General features: G+C 36.0%; 1 protein-coding gene across 1 annotated transcript in view; it reads right to left on the reverse strand.

The window, feature by feature from the left end:
* Positions 1 to 4,661: 4,661 nt before the first annotated feature.
* LOC123525673 (importin-13-like) overlaps positions 4,662 to 25,292 on the reverse strand; it is an 89,814-nt gene continuing 69,183 nt past the window's right edge. The window contains exons 25-29 of the mRNA XM_053539771.1: positions 23,359 to 23,425; positions 22,256 to 22,314; positions 18,325 to 18,411; positions 9,617 to 9,798; positions 4,662 to 6,309 (exon numbers count right to left, since the gene is read on the reverse strand). Coding sequence (XP_053395746.1) covers positions 6,201 to 6,309; positions 9,617 to 9,798; positions 18,325 to 18,411; positions 22,256 to 22,314; positions 23,359 to 23,425 — 504 coding nt within the window. The 3' untranslated portion in view covers positions 4,662 to 6,200. The remainder of the gene's footprint in view (positions 6,310 to 9,616; positions 9,799 to 18,324; positions 18,412 to 22,255; positions 22,315 to 23,358; positions 23,426 to 25,292) is intronic.

Below are 25,292 nucleotides of genomic sequence, written 5' to 3' on the forward strand. Positions count from 1 at the left end.
ACAATTTGACCTAGTTTTTGACCCAAGATGACCTAGTTTCCAATTTAACACAGCTTTCATAAAGACAAATATTTGGACCATGCTTCAAGAAGAAAATGTTGTTTATGGCGTCCTGAATGTAAACAAGGTTTTTGTAAGATTAAATACAGTGGCCCAAGATGACCCTGCTACAAACTTGACCTACATTTTATACAGACAAACACTGACCATGTTCTATGAAGATCAGACAGAAAGTTTGGCCTCTAGTGTTAACTAGACCTAATGTACACCACTTTTCTTAACTCAGACGACTCAGTGTATTTCACTGAGACAAACTCACTGAATGCGAGATTTGGCCTAAACATTGACCTCAACATTGTTAACAGTAAAATTGTTAATTGAGATGACATACATTGGACACAGCAATCACAAGAGCTCTCCTTGAGCACTTTTGCTCAGGCTAGCTAAAAAGCAAGTAAGCAAGCAGTTTAATTATACCTGTAGGTTCAAAAGTCTAACATATATACAAATACTTTCTGCATTCTGACTGATCAAACTTTTTGAAATCATAAAAATTAACTGATTTGATATTTCCAGTAACAGATCAACAAAGGAATGAGTGAGATCAATGATGCGAAAACCTTTTTGAAATTCTTTTTTCAACCAGTATAAAATGTTCTTAACCACAGATTTTTTCGACCATTAATAAAATATTTTTAAGTACAACTGAATCTTGGTATCTCGAATTCTAAGGCATCAAGCCTTTTACTTTGAGATATCCGAAATTTGACTTAAAATGAGAATCGGACTTGAAAATGTCTTCAAAATAGCTGGAATTTTGAGATATTTTAATTAAGTGAATTCAAGACATTGAGTTTTAACTGTACATAGATGTCTTGAAATTACTAGTAAAAAAATAAAACATAAGAAGTGGCATTATCTAATTTATTCTAAAAAGAAAATGTGTTGAAGAGAATGGTTACCATAATACATGCTGACCAATCCAACACGCGCATAGCCCTCGTGAATGACTTCTAGTGCGATATTTAACTGATTTGTTGTTTAAATGGAAAGAAGCATACTTCTGCTATTTATCATTTTGATTCTAATATCTTGTAATATGTAAAATAGTGAATTTTGGTTTCATATTTTGATAACATTTCAATGTCTGCAAAAACTGTATTTTAACACCAGGACACGTGTGTGACTGCTTCAATGATTCTAATGGCATATCTGCCAAGTGTCCTGAAAAAAAAGAGTGATTTTTCTTTACTGCCTCTTTCCATTTTGAAACTGATTCACAATGCTGTTACCGTATTCATTAAATAAATGGCAAGAATCACTCTTTGCATAATTTGGTTTACTTTCAGCTTATATTTGCCAGAACTCAAATGAAGATATACGGTACTTGTTCACATCAAGCAGACCGAGTCTGGAAAAATCAATACTTTTATGCCAGAAACTTGACAATATATTACATTATCTTCCACTAAAATCTGAGAAATTGGAAAAACAATATCATTTCTGTTCAGACACAATTCATTCATACTGAATCTAAACAGTTAGGCCGGTGTTCAACACCAAAAGCAAACTAAAAATTATGTACAAAATTCTAATAGCACATCAGGTTTCAATCCTTATTTCATTTAAATATGTTGGCAATAGGATATGTCATCAGTATTTTATGATTTTCAACCTTTACCCTGCTATATTTCTAAAATGGACTGGTCTATTATTCAATTTGGGCAGTACCACTTATTATTCAAAGGGACGTTCACTGAAAATTTACTGACTGAAAAGCTACCAGTGCAGACCATAATTTTGATCTGCCTTTGACACAAAGGCAAAATTACTTGCTGCCAGCAGGCTCAAGGTAAAATGAAAAACCAATTCACAGAAGAAAATTGTTGTTGTGGATACTTTAAAATGCTCAGGATTTATACAAATGATTGTACTATTCATCATGTATATCTGTATGTCGAATAAGCAAATGTTCATGAATGATAAACTTCCAACCAAGCTAATTCCAAATTACTCCAAAGAGAGTCACACAGTTTATGCGAGTGTATAAAACAATATAGGAAGCTCATTTTCTTTTAACATTCTGTTAAAAATATCTTGACATACAATATTTTTCTTAACAACAGGCGTATGTCTAAAGTACACTCTAAGTGAAAGTTTTTGTAGGAAAGAAAATGTTTTAGCTGCTTTTTTACTAGTGTATCTTTTCAAAACTCCTGTACTATTACAACCAGGAACAAAAATCTCAAATCAACTCTTAAACTAAATACAATGAAAATACAGATATCTTTTTTTTCAAACCATAGGGACATAACTCCAGATCTAAACAGAAAAACAGATTTATCTGAACTTGAAATATATTTCTACTAATTCAATTACGTGGGCATGAAATTCATATGCTTGGGACAAAAACGGCTATTTCGAGGGGAGAATATAAATTCATGGTTTTCAGCTTCTGGAGATAAAATGAATGGAAATTTTATTTCTTTTTTGGGGATTTGATTTTATGGATTGCTGCAGCCATGAAAGCCACAAAAATTATTTCCCCATAAAATTCAATTATTTTACAGTACAATTATTTTATATATGTACAATGTACACGTGTTAAGGACGTTGTAAACACTTAAAAAATGTTATTGAAATATATATATCCAGAGGCATGTCCTTTTTAAAAGACACATGTCTACTTCTAAACAGGTACTGTGAAATCATTAATATTTTTGGGGGAGTAATTTTCACGGATTTCGTGGTTGAGTCAATCAATGAAATTTAATCCCAACGAATAAGTAAATTTCCCATTCATTTCATGTTCAAAAGTTGTACTGCCCAAACTGAATAATAGACCAGTCCATTACAGAATAACAGACCAGTCCATTATAGAAATTTAGCAGGGTAAAGGTTAAAACACTCTTGTACCAGTTTATTAATATGGTACTTTGTACCAATAAAAATGATGCGAAATTACCCAATATACAGTGACCAACAGCAATCTAAGATTTCATTCAAATCAAACATGCTTGAACAAGGATTTTAACATAGCACTTGATTAATTTTAGCACTTTTCAATGACAGGTAAAAAATGTCCTTAACAACATCACATGTAAATATATCTACCTGTACAACAATTAGGCTAAATAGCAGTTTTTCAAACAAAGTCAATCTTAACTAAAATGTGTTTAAATAGATTTACAATGTACACTATATGTTTAGAAAAAATATTTTCGCTTATTTCGCGCTAGGACCGATGCGCGAATTTAAGACCGCGCTATTATTATTATTTTATTCTACTTTTATTTCTAAAATTGAAAATGCGCGAATTAAAACCTGTGCGAAACAGTCCTTTTCCATGTTTGCGCGAAATTTCATGCTAGCGAATTCAAATGATTTCACAGCATGTCTTATTCCCCAAGGCTGGGAAAGTAGCCCCAAACAATGGAACTTATAAGTTTTAATTTCTAGACTGATTTCTTCATTTTAATGAAAATATATGTAAAATTTCTAAAAAGATCTGAAATGTCAAAGGATATTTTTTTGGTGGTAAAATGTTTTCATTCATTACATAATTTCATTGTATTACGGAAGTCATAAATGAGCCGTGCCATGAGAAAACCAACATAGTGGCTTTGCGACCAGCATGGATCCAGACCAGCCTGCGCATTCGCGCAGTCTGGTCAGGATCCATGCTGTTCACTTTTAAAGCCTATTGGAATTGGAGAAACTGTTAGCGAACAGCATGGATCCTGACCAGACTGCGCGGATGCGCAGGCTGGTCTGGATCCATGCTGGTCGCAAACCCACTATGTTGGTTTTCCCATGGCACAGCTCAAATGGTACTCGCTGTTCATTTCCATTTTCCCATTTTTTATTTCGGCATTGTCTGGGTGTCACAGAAACTTTTTTTTTTATTTAGGTTTTATGGCGCACCAACACAGTATAGGTTATATGGCGCCAAACAGGACTACAAATTTTGGTTTCATATCTCATTTACATTGAAATAAAAACATGAGGTATGGAATCAAAATTTGCATACCTGCTGGAATCACAGAGTTACAGCAAAACCAAGTGATAAGACCCTAGTAGCGGCCTCTTACGATCATGCAAGGGTTAGGCAGTGGTTCCAATTCTTTTCATACACAGATCGTCCCAAAACCACATAGGGCATAACTGAGCCGTGCCATGAGAAAACCAACATAGTGGGTTTGCGACCAGCATGGATCCAGACCAACCTGCGCATCCGTGCAGTCTGGTCAGGATCCATGCTGTTCGCTTACAGTTTCTATAATTGCAATAGGCTTTGAAAGCGAACAGCATTGATAAACCTATCTTTACTCAGGTAGCCCTTTTTGGGACAAGCTATACTGAATAAAATAAAACAAAATTAATATAAACGACATTATATTTCCAAGACAAACAAATAATTGAGCCGTGCCATGAGAAAACCAACATAGTAGGTTTGCAAGCAGCAAGGATCCAGACCAGCCTGCGCATCCGCGCAGTCTGGTCAGGGTCCATGCTGTTCGCTAACATTTCTCCAATTCCAATAGGCTTTGAAAGCGAACAGCATGGATCCTGACCAGACTGCGTGGATTTGCAGGCTGGTCTGGATCCATGCTGGTCGCAAACCCACTATGTTGGTTTTCTCATGGCGTGGCTCATATAAGCTACCTTTATTGCTGAAAAATGCCTAAATGACCGACTAGAATACGAAACTGCATGAAACTTGGTGAATGCGATTAAGGATCCACTACCTAAAGTTTCATCAAATCAAGCCTATATATATTAACAAGACAGCAATTATGGCAACTGCCCACATGACCGTTTTATCCAAGATGGCCCAGTTTCCAATATGCCCTACATTCCATTAAGTAAATCATTTGGACATTGTTATATACAGATCTGGTAAAAAAAGGGCCTCAAAAATGTTCAACAGTGTTTTTTTTTATCTGACCTTGTGAAATAGCTTTTTAGGGTGAAGTATCCACAAATTTTGTGCTAACCTAATCTTATACAGAATTTCAAAATTCAGCCATAGGACCCAAAAAGTAGTTTTACCTCAATCTTTGTCCAACATTTTTTTTTTATTATCAGACAGTTATACTCAATTTAGCAGACATTTACAAACTATCTATCATACGGATTTAATGTGTATATAACCAGCTTTGATTTTATTTATAATATTTATTACAGCAGGCAGTAATACAGCTTATGTGTGCTAAAATTTGTTGGCTAAAATCACATACCACTTTTCCTGTACCTAAAAATGTAAGCTTCATTTTCAGGAATAACATTAATTTAGTCTCCAATAAATTTGGAAAAAAAAAGATGTAATTTTGCCAGTATTTAGTTCCTGCTGCCTTATCAGTTTTCTGAAAATTCTGATTAACGCAGATGACACAGTTTCAATCTTGACCTAGATTTCATACAGGCAGACATTCAAAGTTTCATTAAGATCTAGTGGCAAATGTGACTTATAGAGTTGTCAGAAAGGTTTCTCGATGATCTGACCTCATGACCACATTTCTGATGCCTGACAACCCAGTACTGAACACCTCTGAGAAACTGGGCTAAACTGTGCCCGATCAATACAGAGTGACCACAACTGTGCACATTAGGATTATATCGAAAAATGTAAGAATGTCATGTGAATGTAAATACACTTACAAAAAATATATGTACATGTAGGTAATTCATAGAAAACGTGACAATGTAATTCACTGACATCTAACAATGCTTTAACTCATTCCCTAGTACGGCCTGAATGTAATTCATGGTCAAAAATTTGAATTTTTTCTCACTCATTAAAACAGAAACACTGTTATACAGCCAAAAAATATATATGCTGAAAGACATCGAAACTGAAAATACACCTCAAAGTTCAATAAAGAAGTTAGTGTGAATTCCAAACATTCTTTAAAACCTTATAGTTTCTAAATCTACCTAATAAATAAACTCTGTTTGGCGATTTTAATTGTCAATAAATAATCTAACCCTTATCATGCTGGACACGATTGAGTCTGCCTTTGGGACCAGTGCAGATCATGATCAGCCTGCATATCCAAGCGGTCTGATCAGGATCTGCACTGTTCGCCATTTAGTCAGTATCTTTTTGGTGAGCACCCCTTTTAACAGCTAATGGTACTGTCCAAACTGAAAGATGAACAGGTTCATTATAGAAATTTAGCATGATAAGGGGTCAGGTATCACATAAGTTCTGCCATTTGAGAAGCGTATTCCGTTCCAAGCAGGCCTCGACACAACAATGTAAACTCCTTAACTACAGCTCGAACTTTCATCTTACTACTTCTTTCCCTGAAAAATGAAGAAAAGAAAAGATACAAGAATGAAATGTAGTCAAACATTTTGTTTGATCTATATTTTCTGTAACAAGGCTTGTTCATTATTTCTTTTAAAATACAATAGGGTTGTCAAAATAGTAGCCTGCTTTGGATGCTGAATTCAGCTTGAGTGGATTTTGCCAGGTTGGATCCTGGCAAAATCAATGATCAACTAGAGATGCTTTTGAGAAAAGCGCATGTCTCCCGCAACTGCCTAATCATCTAAATAGTAAGTCAGTCTTTATATACTGTTTACTTAATCCACATGTGCATGCATTTTCTTGACACTAAAAGGACGCCTATACTACTAGTATAATAGGCGCCGGTTTAGGGGTAAAACTGTGCAAGAAATTTGTGTGTTTTTGGTAAATCAAGGGCCATAATTCCGAAGTGCCTAGATCGATTTGGCTAGTTATCGATCTTGGCCCAGCACTTATTGGCAGACACATTTTGTTGAAGTTTGGTGAAGATCGGATGAGAAATGTTCGATTTAGAGTGTGGACAAGCTTTGTGGCACGCACGCATGCACACACACACCCACACACACACCCACACACACACACACACACACACACTGGAGTAAATCAATATGTCTCCCACACCACTGTGTGGTGGGAGACATAATGACAGCCGAATACAACATTTAACATCTGGCTACTGTTATAATGACCATTTTTCTTTCATACCTTCCCCATTTTATTTTTTGTACAGTTTCTAACCAATGAACATCGATCGTAATCGTCATGATTTATCAATTTTAAAACAGACCTGAGTAAGTTTTGTGTCTGCTATTTTAAAGAACTCAATCAAGTTAGAGTGACTGGAGCTGCTTTTGAGAAAAGTGCATGTCTCCCAAAACTGCCTAATAATCTTGAATATATCTGAGTCAACCATACAACAAGACCTGTATCAATGGCATCAGTATTTTCGGTAATTAAAGGGCCATAAGTCCGAAGTGCCTGGGCCGATTTGGCTAGTTATCAAACTTGGCCGTGGACTTATTGTCAAACACATTTTGTTCAATTTTGGTGAAAATGGGATGAGTACTGTTCGACTCAGAGTGCGGACAAGATTTGTGACAGACAGACACACGGACATACAGACAGAAGTAAATCAATGTATCTCCCACACCACTGTGTAATGGGAGACATAATTAATGAAGTAATTCAGCAACATGAACGATGCAGGATTTAAGGTACAATATGGAATGTTTTCTGCCTGTTCGCATTTAGTTGTAAAATACAAGCCATATTTTATTGAATTTATACTGGACTGGTATATGATAAAAGATACTATCATTAAAATAATATATCATTTTGAAGAACTTCAATGGTAGTAACACTTCTTAAAATTCATAATACCTCTTACTAGACTATTAGTTTTTGAATATATGGAAGAAAATTTTGGTAGGGTATTTTCCACTGTAAATTTCAGGCATTAAAGACATAAAAAAACTTTAAAATTTTCTATTTTGAACTTATTTATAAAATGCACTATTATAAAGTTTTCAGGATATCTTTGTTAGCATACAAGCTACCTTTCCATTAAATTGCAAAGGGAAGTAATTCTGATCATAAAAAAACATTTTGTAGTTTCCTATAATCTTAAAATTTTGTTCCATATATTGTAGGTATATGATTTCTTGCATGAAAATGTCAAAAACTGTTAAAATAGTCATCCCTGACCTAAAATCTTTGGCCTCTAAGTTTTGACCTTGACCTCTTAGTTAGACAAGGTACAAACCCATAGTCACTGAAAATGGTTTGAACCAATAGGGTAAATGAAATAAACAATACCATGCATGCAGCTATGGTTACTCAGGAAAGGGATTCTAAATGCAAATAAATCCAAACTTTGGCTGATATTTACATTTCTGAACTTGTACAGTTCTTTCAAGTTTACCTAGAATATAATATTACCTAGAACTCTCTATATTAGGGGTGTAACGATACATCGAACTATCGATGCATTGCGATACTAAGTGTCCCGATAGCATGCATCGATAGAAAAGTCACGATCCAATAACAATCGCCGATAGTTCCTTCAACAATCGATAGGTTCGATAGTTTTGAAATTTTAGTAAATACAGAAATAATTTATAATTTATAAACCAAGAAACAGAGCCAGCTTTCATTTGCGCCTCGGAAAATGTTTACGTCTCCATTACAATAATTACCCTCACGGAATTAAACTACCATAAAGGACTGAGAAGTCTGGGAGATAATTAATAAATTTAGTTTCTTAGAAACTTTGATTAAATATATTTAAATAACCTGTTAATTTTAGATGAGAAAATGTACTATGGACATGGAGAAAGAAGGCTACTTGTATTATACAGGAAACTGTTCGGTAGGGCCCTTCATTTAGTGCTGGTACACCTTAATCCGATCCGTTAATTTTCGTCTTTTTCGATGCTTTGGGTTATTAAACATGTTGACATTCGCAACAAATGGCCGATTCGTTTGGAGTATCCTTGCATAGGTTTATTGTTTTACTTATTGTTCCAAAGCCAAGGAAGGCGAGAAATATTTAATGTTAGAATTATTTCTGTCGTTTCAGTTATACAAACATCTCAATGTGTGTTAACAGCAATTATAAACAGTGATGTCTCTTACACTGTTAACAATGCCAGTTGGTAGCTTTACTGTATAAAATATAATGGCCGATAACTATTGCAATAGTATCGCAATAGTAACCTGCAATAGAATAGTATCGCAATAGTTTTTTTGCAATATCAATAGTATTGCAATAGTCAAAATTGGCCTCAATAGTCACCCCTACTCTATATATATATATTACCTAGAATATATATTCAAGAATAAATTACCTAGAATATATATTATCTAGAATATATATTACCTAAAATATATATGTTCAAGAATAAATATTACCTTGAAATATTTGATATGGAATGACCTTACAGCCAAAATTTCAATCCTTGAACTGAGAACCCAAGAAAAACATTGATAAACCTATCTTCACTCAGGTAGCCCTTTTTGGGACAAGCTATACTGAATAAATTAAAACAATTTAATATAAATGACATTATATTTCCAAGACAAACAAATATGAGCCGTGCTATAAAACCAGCATAGTGAGTTTGCGACCAACATGGATCCAGACCAGCCTGTGCATCCGCGCAGTCTGGTCAGGATCCATGCTGTTCGCTAACAGTTTCTCCGATTCCAATAGGCTGTAGGCACAGGCTGGTCTGGATCCATGCTGGTCGCAAACCCACTATGTTGGTTTTCACATGGCACGGCTCATCTCATCTAACATACCTGAGAACTGCCTTGATAAACTTATCTTTATCTTCACTAGTACAACGTACACTCGGGTAACCCTCCTTGGTGACAAAATCTTGCGACCATATCCTCATTTGTTCCAGAAAGTGTTTACTAAGGCAGAACAACACATCAGCAATACTCTCCATAATCATACGAGGAGACTCACCACCGACAGCCTAATAACAGAACATTTGCAATCTTTTATATCCTGTGGTAACAGTGTTATTTGTTGAAACGCAACCAAATTCAGAAAATTATAACCACACCCTTCCCCACAATAGGATAAAGATTTCATCCTTGAAAAAGCATTGTCTGCTTAGAAAAAGTACTTATACTATAAAAACCAATATCAGTTTGGTCCCAATATCTCATACCTGACTAAAGTTAATTAGGCACAGCAGCTTACATTTTTTAGCCCATCATCATCAGATGGTGGGCTAAATCACTTTGTGTCCGTGGTCCGTCCGTTAACAATTTCTCGTTATCGCATCTCCTCAGAAACAACTGGGTGGTTGGGGGGGGGGGGGGGGGGAACCAAACTTTGTCAGAATGATGTATTTGTACCCTAGTTGTGTCCCCCTGAAAATCAGACTGGCTCAACAAATTTTTAGTGAGATATGGCCCTTCGTTTATTTTTATAATTTACATATAAAATATTACCTATATAGGGAAAAACTTTGAAAATCTTCTTGTCCAAAACCACAGGGCCTAGGGCTTTGACATTTGGTATGTAGCATCATGTAATGTACATCAAGGTTGTTCAAATTATTTCCAGGGGTCAAATATGGCCCTGCCCTGGGGGTCATATGGTTTACATAGACTTATATAGGGTAAAACTTTGAAAATCTTCTTGTCCAAACCACAAAGGCTAGGACTTTGATATTTGTAATGTAGCATCATCTAGTGGTTCTCTACCAAGTTTGTTCAAATTATACCCCTAGGGTCAAATATGGCCACGCCCCAGGGGTCAAGTGGCTCACACAGACTTATATAGGGAAAAACTTCTAGAATCTTTATGTTCATAACCTACAACATTCAAATTTGGACTACATGTATAGTTCTGAATGGCAAGATGAACCTTGACATGAGTTGACCTTTATTTTGACCTAGTGACCTACTATAACATTTCTGTAGCTACAGCCTTCAAATTAGAACCATATGCATAGGTTTGTGTACTGACACAAACTTTGACCTTGATACTGACCCAATGACCTACTTTCACATTTTTGAAGGTACATATTATTTATTATTATTTGGGTTTTACGGCGCACCAAAACAGTATAGGTTATATGGCGGCAAACAGGACTACAAATTTTGGTTTCACATTTTATTTACATCGAAATAAAAACAGGCTTCAAATTTGGACCACATGCATAGTTTTGTGTTCTGAAATGAAATTTGACCTCGATTTTGACCTAGTGACCTACATTCACTTTTCTCAAGCTACAGCCTTCAAATCTGGACCACATGCATAGTTTTGTGTACCGAAATGAACTTTGATCTTGTGATTGACCTAGTGACCTACTTTCACATTTCTGAAGCTACAGGCTTCAAATATGGACCTCATGCATATTTTTGTGTTTTGAATTGAAATCTGACATTGATTTTTACCTAGTACCTACTTACACATTTCTCAAGCTACTGCCTCGAAATTTGAAGCACAGGCTTAGTTCTGTGTACTGAAATGAACTTTGACCTTGGAAGTGATCTAGTGACCTACTTTCACATTTCTCAAGCTACAGCTTTCAAATTTGGACCATATGCACAGTGTTGTGTACCGAAATGAAATTTGACCTTGATTTTGACCTTGAACTAGTCTTGAAATCTGGAACATTCAAAAATAGCTCAATGGTGGGCATCAAGATCACTCTGTGATCACTTGTTTCTAATAAAAGTACCTCATTTATAACATAAGATATAGAGTAAAATACGTTTTATATTTTAAGTACATGTCAAATAATGACCTTGACCCAAGCAAAACAAAAAAGCAACAGAGCCTTGGTTCCTGTGCAAGATATCTAAGTACCAAGTTTAGGCTGAAGTTTTACTTAATGTAACTAACCAAAAACATTTTGTTCTATCTAAGTAACACTGTCCTTGACCTTGATTAAAACTATCAAGAATGCAACCAAAAACAACGGTCTCTATTAAAGCTATTTATAGTCTTGACCTTGACCTCAGTGACCATATTGTAAAACAATCTCCAAAAAAACTATAAAGGTACTAAGTTTAGTGGCAATTTTATCAAAAACAATGTTCATTTTAGTCAGTTGGTACAGTCTGAAGGAGAGACTGTTGTTACATAATGGTCTTGCCATAGCTGTTAGCATTTTTTCTTATAGAAATATTAACTGGCTATTATTAGTTTCAAACTGATCTTGCAAAATGTGTGCACACTATTTTGTTGTAAATCTACAATATATGCATTTCACAGCAGTAATGGGAAGGTGGTAGGTAATTAGACAATAAGCAGTCAAGTGTACATGATGTATATATCAATGTTGTTTGGCTGTTAACTAAAACGTTACTGCAACACAATAACTGTCTATTTAGAAATCTGTTCATTATATATACCTACCCTCAAGATTCTGTCGCTTTGACATATGATTTTGTCCATAAGAACATAACTAAATACTTACCCACATGATTCTGTCCATGGGAACAGAACTAAATACTTACCCTCAAGATTCTTTCCATGGGAACAAAATTTAATACTTACCCTCATGATTTTGTCTGTGAGAAAATAACTAAATACTTACCCTCATGATTCTGTCCATAGGAACAAAACTAAATACTTACCCTCATGATTCTGTCCATGGGAACAAAACTAAATACTTACCCTCATGATTTTGTCCATGGGAACACAACTTAATACTTACCCTCATGATTCTGTCCATGGGGAAAAAACTAAATACTTACCCTCATGATTCTGTCCAAGGGAACAAAACTAAATACTTACCCTCATGATTCTGTCCATGGGAACAAAACTAAATACTTACCCTCATGATTTTGTCCATGGGAACACAACTTAATACTTACCCTCATGATTCTGTCCATGGGAACACAACTTAATACTTACCCTCATGAGTCTTTCCATGGGAACAAAACTAAATACTTACCCTCATGATTTTGTCCATGAGAAAAAAAACCTAAAAACTTACCCTCATGATTCTGTCCATGAGAAAAAAAACCTAAATACTTACCCTCATGATTCTGTCCATGGGAACACAACTTAATACTTACCCTCATGATTCTATCCATGGGAACACAACTTAATACTTACCCTCATGAGTCTTTCCATGGGAACAAAACTAAATACTTACCCTCATGATTTTGTCCATGAGAAAAAAACAACTAAATACTTACCCTCATGATTCTGTCCATGGGAACACAACTTAATACTTACCCTCATGATTCTGTCCATGGGACACAACTTAATACTTACCCTCAGATTCTGTCCATGGGAACCAATTAATACTTCCTCAGATTCTGTCAGTGAACAAACTTAATACTTACCCTCATGATTCTGTCCATAAGAACACAAACTAAATACTTACCCTCATGATTCTTTCTACTGGAACAAAACTAAATACTTACCCACATGATTCTGTCCATGAGAACCTCAACAGGTGACATAAGTAACAATAGTTGTCTCATGACAACATGTTTGACTATTCTAAGGCTTGTCAGTAAAATTGATTTCTATCTTGGAATAGATGTATTATCCAAGTTTATTGGGACTTGATGTGACCTTGTCCAATTTCATCCAATATCTGTGTGAAGTTTCTACCAAGTATCTACCTAAGTTCTGGAGACAGTAATTTCCATGCAAAAACTAAAAACCGCATTTTCCAAATCCAAATTGCGTATAACTTTCTGAGTTATGGGACATACATCTTTCACCATGTTTTAAAGACCTTGATAACTCGAAGATTTATTCAATTCAACATCTGCACTGAATTTGGGAAGAAAAATCTGTATCTAGATTTTCAATGTCAAAGAAGGGGATAATTTTGTTAAAATTCAATCCAGAGTTATTGGATTTGATGCCCTAACATTGTGTTACTACCTGAAAAATGATTGTGACACTTTAACATAGTATCTGTTATAGTGAAAACACAATATTGTATGCTTTGAAAAATACCTAACCAAAATTTCTTAAAAAAGGGGCATAACTCTGGAAATACTGCAGGTAGGGGTACATACCTTGTCAAAGTAATGTACACTGTCACTATGGGAAATTACATCAAGTTTCATTTAATAACCTAAAGTAATGACGAAGATATTGAATCTTGTCATGCTAATGAAAATTGTAACTATGAGCAAGAACAGTGAGTTTCAATTGAATATCTCACCTAATGAAGAAGATATTGGACTAGCTGAACAAAACTTTTAACTAAACCTTCTAGGGTAAAAGAGACACCAGATTTCAAAGTTTACAAGAGCTCATAGAACACGAAATGCTCCCCCCCCCCCCCCCATTCATTCAGTAACTGCACAAGAAACAGAAATCATTGACCTTTGATCTACTGATCTTAAAACTTAAAATCAATAGGGGTCATCTGCTGGTAAAGACCAACCTCACTTTGAAGTTTCATGATCCTGGGCCCAAGCATTCTTGAGTTACCATCCGGAAACCGTATAACTGTTTCGGTTCACTGAGTCCTTGACCTTTGACCTACTGACCTAAAAATCAATATGGGTCATCTTCTGACCCCTATCAACTTTCATGATCCTAGGTCAAAGTGTTCTTGAATTATCATCCAGAAACCAACTCGCCTACATACTGACCGACCGACTGACATCTGCAAAACAATATACTCCTCTATCTTCGAAGTGAGGACATAAAAAGGGGGCATAATTCTTGAAATAATGCAGACAGACTTACAAAACTTGTCATGTTAATGAACACTGTCATTATGAGCATGTGCAAGAAGTTTCAATTGAATAGCTAAAGTAAGGAAGATGATACTGGTCTCCATAAAAATCTTTAACCAATGTGGATGCCAAAGCGAAAGCAAATCTGTCTTATTCATCGAATAGAAGAGTTAACGAGAGCTGTCATAGGAGACAGGGCGCTGGACTATTTCAAGATAGTGACATTGGGTACATCTGACGAACCTGAAGCTGTCACTAGGACCAGTGTTAACAAGAGCTCGTCGAACACGAAATGCCCCCTTGATGCATTCAGTAATTGCACAAGGAACAGAAATTATATGCTCACTGTAAACAAAGTTCTACCATTCTGGTTTAATCTGACCTTGACCTTTAACCTATTAACCTAACGAGATTACAGAGTGATCTTGGCGCCATCCACTGAGCCATTTTTGAATGTTCCAAATTTCAAGACTAGCTCAAGGTAAAAATCAAGGTCAAATTTAATTTTGGTACAAAACAATGTATATGTGGTCCAAATTTGAAAGCTGTGGCTGAGAAATGTAAAGAGGTCACCAGATCATTTCAAGGTCTAAGGTCATTTTGGTAGACAGAACTATGCATGTGCTTCAAATCTGGAGGTTTAGCTGAGAAATGTGAAGCAGGTAATAGGTAAATCAATGTCAAATTTCAATTAGAACACAAAACTATGCAAGTGGTCCAAATTGAAGCCTGTACTCAGAAATGTGAAGTAGGTCACTAGGTCAAGATCAATCTGTCAAGGTTCATCTTGCCATTCAAAATAAACAGTGGTCCAATTTGAATGATGTAAGTTATGGACATGAAGATTCTAAGTTTTTCCCTATACAAGTCTATATGAACATATGACCTGGGGGGTCATATTTGACCCTAGAGGGATAATTTGAACAAACTTGGTAGAGAACCACTAAATGATGCTACATTACAGAATATCAAAGCACTAGTCTTTGTGGTTCGGACAAGAAGATTTTCAAAGTTTTTCCCTATATAAGTCTTTATAAACCATGTGACTCCCCAGGGTGGGGGCATATTTGACCCCAGGGAAATAATCGGAACAATCTTAGTAGAGGACCATTAGATTTTGCTACATACCAAATATCAAAGCCCTAGGCCCTATGGTTTTGGACAAGAAGATCAGAAACTGTTTTAACTGTTCCTGGCCAATGTGACCTTGACCTTTGACCTAATGACCTCAAAATCAATAGGGATCATCTGCTGGTCATGGCCAACCAAACTATCAATTTTCCTGACATTAGACACAAGCATTCTTGAGTAATTGCCTGGAAACCATTTTACTATTCCTGGTCACTATGACCTTGACCTTTGACCTACTGACCTCAAAATCAATAGGGGTTATCTGCTGGTCATGACCAACCTCCCTATCAACTTTCGTGACCCTAGGCCTAAGCGTTCTTGAGTTATCATCCGGAAACCGTTTTACTGTTAAGGGTCACTGTGACCTTGACCTTTAACATACTGACCTCAAAATCAATAGGGGTCATCTGCTGGTCATTACCAACCTCCCTATCAACTTTCATGATCCTAGGCCCAAGTGTTCTTGAGTTATCATCCGGAAACCGTTTTACTATTCAGGGTCACTGTGACCTTGACCTTTAACACACTGACCTCAAAATCAATAGGGGTCATCTACTGGTGATGACCAACCTCCCTATCAACTTTCATGATCCTAGGCCCAAGCCTTCTTGAGTTATCATCCGGAAACGGATTGGTCTACATTCCGACCGACCGACCGACCGACATCTGCAAAACAATATACCCCTCCTTCTTCGAAGGGGGGCATAAGACCTACCGACCGACCGACCGACATCTGCAAAACAATATACCCCTCCTTCTTCGAAGGGGGGCATAAAAATGTGGATGAAGATATTGGATAATAGCTTAAGTCTCAAAAAATTAAATCAGTACAAAAAGAACATAATTCATGCAAAACTTCTGCAAAAGTAATGCACCATGTGTCATATCATGTGGCTAATAATTTGGAACAGCTATTTCTAATCTATTTAGTAACACTGGAGATACAGCTTAAGTGCATTGCAACTTGAACCAGAAATTCTGTTAGTAAAAAGAGAGCATAACTCAGAACATACTGGTGCCAGCATGACCAAATTTGTGTTGAATGATGTGAGTGATGATATGGAACAACCATTTCAAGTTCGATTAAATCCATTTAGTAACAGCAAGGAAACAAAAAGAATCAAAATTAAAGTAATTCTAAGTAAAAACGGGATATAACTCATAAGACATTTGTGCCAGAGTGACTGATCATGTGCCATACGATGAGGATGACGATCTGGAAAAACTCATTTAAGTTTTAATCAAAATCATTAAGTAATGACAAAGATATAGTGAAAGTGCACCACAATTAACCTGAAATTCTAAGTAAAAAGGGGGCATAATCCATAAAACATTGATGCAAGACTTATGGCCCTTGTATCATATGAAGTGGATGATGATGTAGAACTACTCTAAGTCTGAGTCAAATCTATCTGGTAATAACAGAGATAAAGTGAAAGTGCATCAAAACTTCAACCTGATATTCTGAGTAAAAATGGGGGATAATTCATGAAATATTGGTGCCAGAGTTATGACCCTTGTGCCATATGATGTGGGTGATGATGAGGAACAATTATTTTAAGTTTAAAGCAAATGCATACAGTAATAACAAAGATAAAGAGAAAGTGCATCAAAACTTAAACCAAAGTGTGGACGCTGAAGAAGGCCGACGCCAAGTACAAAAGGGGGACAACTTATTAAATGCAGGTGTCACAGTTATGGCCCTTGAGTCAAATGGTGTAGGTGGTGATGATGAACAATTATTTGGCTCTTGAGTCAAATGATGTAGGTGGTGATGATGAACAATTATTTTAAGTCTGAATCAAATTAATTGTGAAATAAAAGAAACATAGTGAAAATGCATCAAAATTAACATAAAATTCTAAGTAAAAAATTAGTGCCAGAGTTATGAACCTTGTGTCATATGATGTGGGTGATGATGTGATAACAATATCTTAAGTTTGAATCAAATCAATTTAGTAATAACTGAGATAAAGTGGAAGTGCATCAAAACTTTAACCTGACATTCTAAGTAAAAAGGGGTGATAATTCATGAAATATTGGTGCCAGAGTGACCCTTGTGCCACATGATGTGGGTGGTGATGAGGAACAATCATTTTAAGTTTAAAGCAAATGCATACAGTAATAACAAAGATAAAGAGAAAGTGCATCAAAACTTTAACCAAAGTGCGGACGCGGAAGAAGAACGACGCCAGGTCAAGCAGGATAGCTCTCCATACTTCCTATGGTCAAGCTAAAAACCAAGCCTCATAATCCTATCCATGAGAACATTATCATAAACCTACCCTCATAATCCTGTCCATGAGAACATAATCATAAACCTACCCTCATAATCCTGTCCATGAGAACATAATCATAAACCTACCCTCATAATCCTATCCTTGAGAACATAATCATAAACCTACCCTCATAATCCTGTCCATGAGAACATAATCATAAACCTACCCTCATAATCCTATCCATGAGAACATAATCATAAACCTACCCTCATAATCCTGTCCAGGAGAACATAATCATAAACCTACCCTCATAATCCTATCCATGAGAACATTATCATAAACCTACCCTCATAATCCTGTCCATGAGAAACACTAACCCTTATAAACCTAACACCTCATAATCCTATCCATGAGAACATAAATCATAAACCTACCCTCATAATCCTATCCATGAGAACATAATCATAAACCTACCCTCATAATCCTGTCCAGGAGAACCTCACCCTGTGACATTACTACCTCCTGTACTGCGGCCACATCTTTCTGCGAGATCAATTCTGTCTGTAAACAAAGATAAAATTAAAATATTTTATAATAACTCAACCCTTAAACTGCAATCAGGTGCTGGTTAAATCCCTATTCATCACATTTTTGACGTCGTGGGAATGAAATAAAGACATTAACCTTTAGCCTGCTAAATATCTAAAATGGACTGGTCCCTCATTCAATTTGGACAATACCATTAATTATTCGAAGGGGTGTTCACTGAAAATTTACTGACTGAATAGCAAACAGAGACAACCATGATCAGACTGCACGGATGTGCAGGCTGATCTTGGTCTGCACTGGTCGCAAAGGCAGAATATCTTGCCGCCAGCAGGCTTAAGGTTAAATAAATTTGATAATAAACTAGTGTAACAAAGCTTTGACGCTGATGTCGTTTCTGGTAAAGGAGACGTTGGACAAATTTATTTGGTCTATAATAGGAAAAGATAGAAGAATGTTTGATGTTTCAGCAGGAAAAGCTTACATGTGATGAAAACAATATTTCATTTGTCTATCCACATTGAATTTATTAAACTTGTTGAATAAAACTGATAAAATGCTCGGCAGAGCCTCACATTCTATTATTTCGTTCAACATGTTTAATAAATTCTATACCAAAGGACTCTTATATAATATCCTCTATATAATACATAAAGTTCCATCAATGGATCAAACATGGATGGCTCGAATTCTCAAATCACACCTCTGGTCCAAATGATTTTATTTTTGTGCAGATAATACCTTTTCAACTGAACAAGAAAAGGTCTGAGTCATACCACAATTACTAACAATTTTCCAAAACTACAAACTCTTGCCATTTCATAAACGGGCAATTAAGGGAATGTAAAACTGCCAACAATTAGATCTCCTTTTTTTTATACTGTGAAATCATTAATATACGCTGGCATTAAGGACTGTTTCGCGCGGGATTTAATTCGCACTTTTTCAATTTTAGAAAGGAAAAAATATAATAAAAATATAATAATAGCGCGGTCTAAAATTCACGCATCAGGCCTAGCGCGAAATACGCGAAAATTCGTCCAATGCGAATAAAAATGATGTCACAGTATTTGCTCTCCACACTGTCTGACGTTTGAACTCGTATCTTTATATTTACATACTGCCTGATTTAACCCGTACCCTGCTAAATTTTTACAGTAGATTGGTCCGTCATTTAATTACTATTCAAAGGGGTGTTCACTGAAAATTTACAGACTGAATAGTGCAGAATATGATCACATTTCCAACAATGCAAACAATCAATATACCTTGTTACATATGCATTGCATCTTAAATATTATATAATTATATTCCTCTGATAAGTTAGATCTTAGTATATAATAAATAATATCACACCACTGGAAAGCCAGTTGGTTCAAACTACCGATGGCCAGAAGAAATTTCAGAGAGCCCCCTTTAAAGAACAAACAAGAGGGTCATAATGACCCTGGATCGCTCACCTAAGTAATATGAGCCACATGTTTTAAATGTCAAAATGATGATTTTTAGAAATTTTTTTGGAAGATTTTCCGATGTACAATCAACTAACGCCTGGGGCGGGGCCAATTTTACCCCAGGGGGTCATGATTTGAACAAATTTTGTAGAGGTCCACTAGGCAATGCTACATGTGAAATATCTAAGACCTAGGCCTTCTGGTTTATTTTTAGAAAATTTTTGAAGAATTTCGTATGTAAAATCAAGTGTCCCCTGAGGCGGGATCAATTTTGACCTCGGGGGTCATGATTTGAACAAATTTTGTAGAGGTTCACTAGGCAATGCTACATGTGAAATATCTAAGCTCTAGGCCTTTTGGTTTATTTTTAGAAAATTTTGAAGATTTTTCTATGTACAATCAAGTAACCCGATGGGGCGGGGGCAATTTGACCCCTGGGGTCATGATTTGAACAAATTTTGTAGAAGTCTTCTAGGCAATGCTACATGTGAAATATCTAAGCTCTAGGCCTTCTGGTTTATTTTAAGAAAGTTTTTGAAGATTTTCCTATGTAAAATCAAGTGACCCCTGAGGCGGGGTCAATTGTGAACAAATTTTGTAGAGGTCCATTAGGCAATGCTTCATGTGAAAATCTAAGATCAGCCTTTGGTTATTTTAGAAAATTTTGAGATTTTCTATGTTAATCAAGTGACCCTGGAGGGGTCAATTTTGACCCGGGTCATGATTTGAACTATTTGTAGAGGTCCACTAGGCAATGCTACATGTGAAATATCTAACCTAGGCCTCTGTTATTTAAGAAAATTTTTGAAGATTTTCCTATGTAAAATCAAGTGACCCCTGGGCGGGGTCAATTTTGACTCCGGGGGTCATGATTTGAACAAATTTTGTAGAGGTCCACTAGGCAATGCTACATGTGAAATATCTAAGCTCTAGGCCTTCTGTTTATTAAGAAAATGTTTGAAGATTTTCCTAATGTAATCAATGACCCTGGGCGGGTCTTGATTGAACAACTTAAGAAAGTCACTAGCAATGCTACGTGTCAAATATCTAGTCTAGGCTTCTGGTTTTTGAGAAGAAGTTTTTAAGATTTCCTATGTAAAATCAAGTGACCCCTGGGGCGGAGTCAATTTTGACCCCTGGGTCATGATTTGAACAAACTTGGTAGAGGTCCACTAGGCAATGCTTCACACCAAATACCTAAGGTCTAGGCTTCTGGTTTTTGAGAAGAAGATTTTTAAAGATTTTCCTTTTGGTTGCCATGGCAACCAGAGTTCTGCATGGAATTCAATTCTTTGAACAATTTTGAAAGGGGGCCACCAAAGAATCATTCCTGTGAAATTTGGTGTAAATCTGCCCAGTGGTTTTCAAGAAGATTTTTTTAGAAATTGTTGACGGACGATGGACGACGCACTACGCATGATGGACGACGCACTACGCACGACCGACATCAAGCGGTCACAATAGCTCACCTTGTCACTTCGTGACAGGTGAGCTAAACATGGTTTGCAGCAACAATGCTAGTAGTGCAAACAGACACTGAAGTTAACATTTATTCAAATTTACATTATCAAGCTACCAGCCCAGGATTTACTCTAGGTTATCTTGACAAATGATGCCAGTTTAATTATATTTATCCTGTCATTTGCAGTATTTTCGACCCGATATCAGGGTGCCTTATAACTTTTTTGATATACTGTCAGTTGATCATGTGACCAGTGATATACGGTCAGTTGATCATGTGACCTTATGATCGATATTGTTGTCATAAGAAATTTTGCAATGAAACCATCATCATTGTGTTGGAAATGTCCGAACTAAGAAAATGAGAGGTGAAATAATGAGTTTTTATTCAAAAACATAGAAGTTATTGCGATTTTGCCGGTAATCTCGTCATTATATAAGTGACGTCATTACGAATATGACGTCATTAAAGCGGTTGTCGCACACTTATTTTTGTAAAATAAATTGCCAAATATCGGAAAAAGAAGTAATGACAAGATAAATAGAATAATAGGTTAGTGCTTAAGATGGAGGAAGTTTATCTGGCTCGGCTCCGGACGTTATCAGGTTCGCCTTTGGCTCACCCGATAACCTCCTCCACCTCGCCAGATAAACTTTCTCATCTAAGGCACTAACCTATTATTCTCTATATATTATGTAGAAGTACTCTGACCCTTATAACGCTGGATAAGATTGATTCTGCCTTTGCGACCATGCAGTCTGCTCAAGATCTGCACTGCTCCCAATTTAATCAGTATATTTTTGGTAAGCATCCCTTTTAACAGTTAATGGCACTGTCCAAATTGAAAGCTGGACATGTTCATTACATAAATTTAGCAGGGTAAGGGTTAAGCCGAACAAGATTCTATTGAACATAATGCAAAAGAAACTTGTACATCACTTACCAGGAATGAGCAGGAGGCTTTCACAGTATGGTTTTCTGGTAACGATAAACCCACAACACCTGAACAAGAAGAAAAATCAACATATTTAATCAATAAACTTACATAACATAATTATGCTTTTGCAGCTGATAATGAACTCGCAAGCTATAATGAGCTGCGCCATAAGAAAACCAAAATAGTGACTTTGCGACAGCATGGATGCGCAGGCTGGTCTGGATCCATGCTGTTCGCTAACAGTTTCTCTAATTGCAATAGGGTTTGAAAGCGAACAGCATGGATCCTGACCAGACTGCACAGATGCGCAGGCTGGTCTGAATCCATGCTGGTCGCAAACCAATTATGTTGATTTTCTCATGGTGCGGCTCATAATGTCACTTACAGTCAGAACATTCCTGAAGATACAATGCTCCATTGGCTACGACTGTTTAGATAAATCACGACATCATCTCAGATAATGAGAAATGGCAACGACAAACCGTAATGACGCATGTTTCCAATTTTTTTAAAATCTCACATTGCTACGACGTAACATAAAGGCAGAACTTCACAGGTTACACAATGCTCCATTGGCTATGATTGTTTACATATAGCATGTCATCATATGAGATAATGAAACCTTTAAACCAAGAGTCAAAGTTAGTTTGCCATCTTGTTTCTGAGAAAGGAATTTCTTCTTGGGTCAATTAAAACAATGTGAATGAAGGAGAAAACACAACTGTAAACACAAGATATATATCAGGGTTAAACGATTTCCATTTGGTATTAAATACATGGTTCTGTTTAAAGTACAAGTTCAAACCTTCGGCCTCCGCACACTTTGAACCACCCGTATGTTTCATTTACAATAAAAAACTACGTAATCAAAATTTATATCTAACAAGAATGATAACATAACAAAAAATACAAAACAGGGCTTTAACTCCAGAAAATATTAACGGACATGGAAGTCCCTAAAATATACACATGTCCACTTCATACTGATGAAGTATACCAAGTTTCATTTTAAAACTCAATCCTTCAACTGCACTTTGGAGTTACAAATTAAAATAACAAAAAGTATTTAGAGTGCCTCTAATTTTTGGTAGATACTATAAAGGGCTTACCTGCTTGAAATAGGCCATTTATATTGTTTCCTGATTCGAAGAGCATATGTTTAGTTTTCTTTAAGACCTGCAATACAACATAAGGTTTTAACCTTTTGTACATTACACTTGCTAAACTCAGGTAGCTAATGGTTTCAAACCAGAAACAATGTATTAGGACTCTCAGTCAGACGTACACAGAATCCAATGTGATATATACACAGAGAATCTGATGTCAGACATACACAAATTATGTCAGGCATAAAAAGAATCTGTGATATTTACACAGAGAATTTGATGTCAGACATTCAAAGATTATGTCAGACATACAAAGAATCATATTTACACAGAGCATCTGATGTCAGACATACAAAGAATCTGAATGTCATATTAACACAAAAGAATCTGATGTCAGACATACATAGAATCTGATGCCAGACATAAAAAGAATATGGTGTCAGACATACAAAGAGATCTTCATAACCTGATGTGAGACATACAAAGGGCAATAACTCTGCAGTTACTGAAAACATCCTGATGAAAGACATGGATGTCCCATCTCCCTATAGTTATATTATTTTTGTGCAAATTTTCATGAAGATCCATCAATAGATTACTTAGACACAGTAAAAAAATCCATTTTTTTCCCCAAATCAAGGGGAAAAACTCTGCTTTAACTGAGTCAAGGAGGATAATACAATATGTGAGTAATGGCCACATGCTTATGAATCATTATGTGATTTTGGTGGTTCTAGTTGAAAAAACTTTTTGAATTATGAGCATTTTCAATTTTTTTTAATAAATCAATGGTAAAACAAGAGCTGTCTCCATAGGATGACACATGCCCCCGATGGCACTTTGAATGAATAGTTATGGCCGATGTTAGAGTTTAGGACCTTTGACCTACGGACCTGGGTCTTGCTCGTGACACGTCGTCTTACTGTGGTACACATTCATGCCCAATAATTTTAAAATCCATGAATGAATGACAAAGATATGGACCGGACACGCCCATCAATGCACTATCATGAAATATGACCTTTAACGTCTAAGTGTGACCTTGACCTTTGAGCTATGGACCTGGGTCTTGCGTGCGACACGTCGTCTTACTGTGGTACACATTCATGCCAAGTTATTTGAAAATCCATCTATGGATGACAAAGATATGGACCGGACACGAAAATTGCGGACAGACCGACAGACTGACAGACGGTTCAAAAACTATATGCCTCCCTTCGGGGGCATAAAAACTCTGCTTTTATTGGGTCAAGGGGGATAATACTAAATATAAGCCAAGGTTATGTGCTAATTAATAATTATGTAAGGTTTGGTGATTCTAGCTGAAATACTTCTTGCACTATAAGCATTTTCATTATTATTATTTTTCAAAAAAATCAAGGGGAAAAACTCTGCTTACACTGTGTAAGTATGAGCAACAGTCATATGCTAACTAATAATTATGTAAGGTTTGGTGATTCTAGCTGAAATACTTCTTGCACTATAAGCATTTTCATTATTATTATTTTTCAAACAAATCAAGGGGAAAAACTCTGCTTACACTGTGTAAGTATGAGCAACAGTCATAAGCTAATTAATAATTATGTAAGGTTTGGTGATTCTAGCTGAAATACTTCATTCATTATAAGCATTTTCATTTTTTTTTTTTTTTTTCAAACAAATCGAGGGGAAAAACTCTGCTTACACTGTGTAAGTATGAGCAACAGTCATAAGCTAATTAATAATTATGTAAGGTTTGGTGATTCTAGCTGAAATACTTCATTCATTATAAGCATTTTCATTTTTTTTTTTTCAAACAAATCAAGGGGAAAAACTCTGCTTATACTGTGTAAGTATGAGCAACAGTCATATGCTAATTAATAATTATGTGAGGTCTGGTGATTCTAGTTTTTGAATTATGTTTGTTTGTTTGTTTTGGGTTTAACGCTGTTTTTCAA

Source organism: Mercenaria mercenaria, chromosome 3 (assembly GCF_021730395.1).
Source record: "Mercenaria mercenaria strain notata chromosome 3, MADL_Memer_1, whole genome shotgun sequence".
NCBI lineage: Eukaryota > Metazoa > Mollusca > Bivalvia > Venerida > Veneridae > Mercenaria > Mercenaria mercenaria.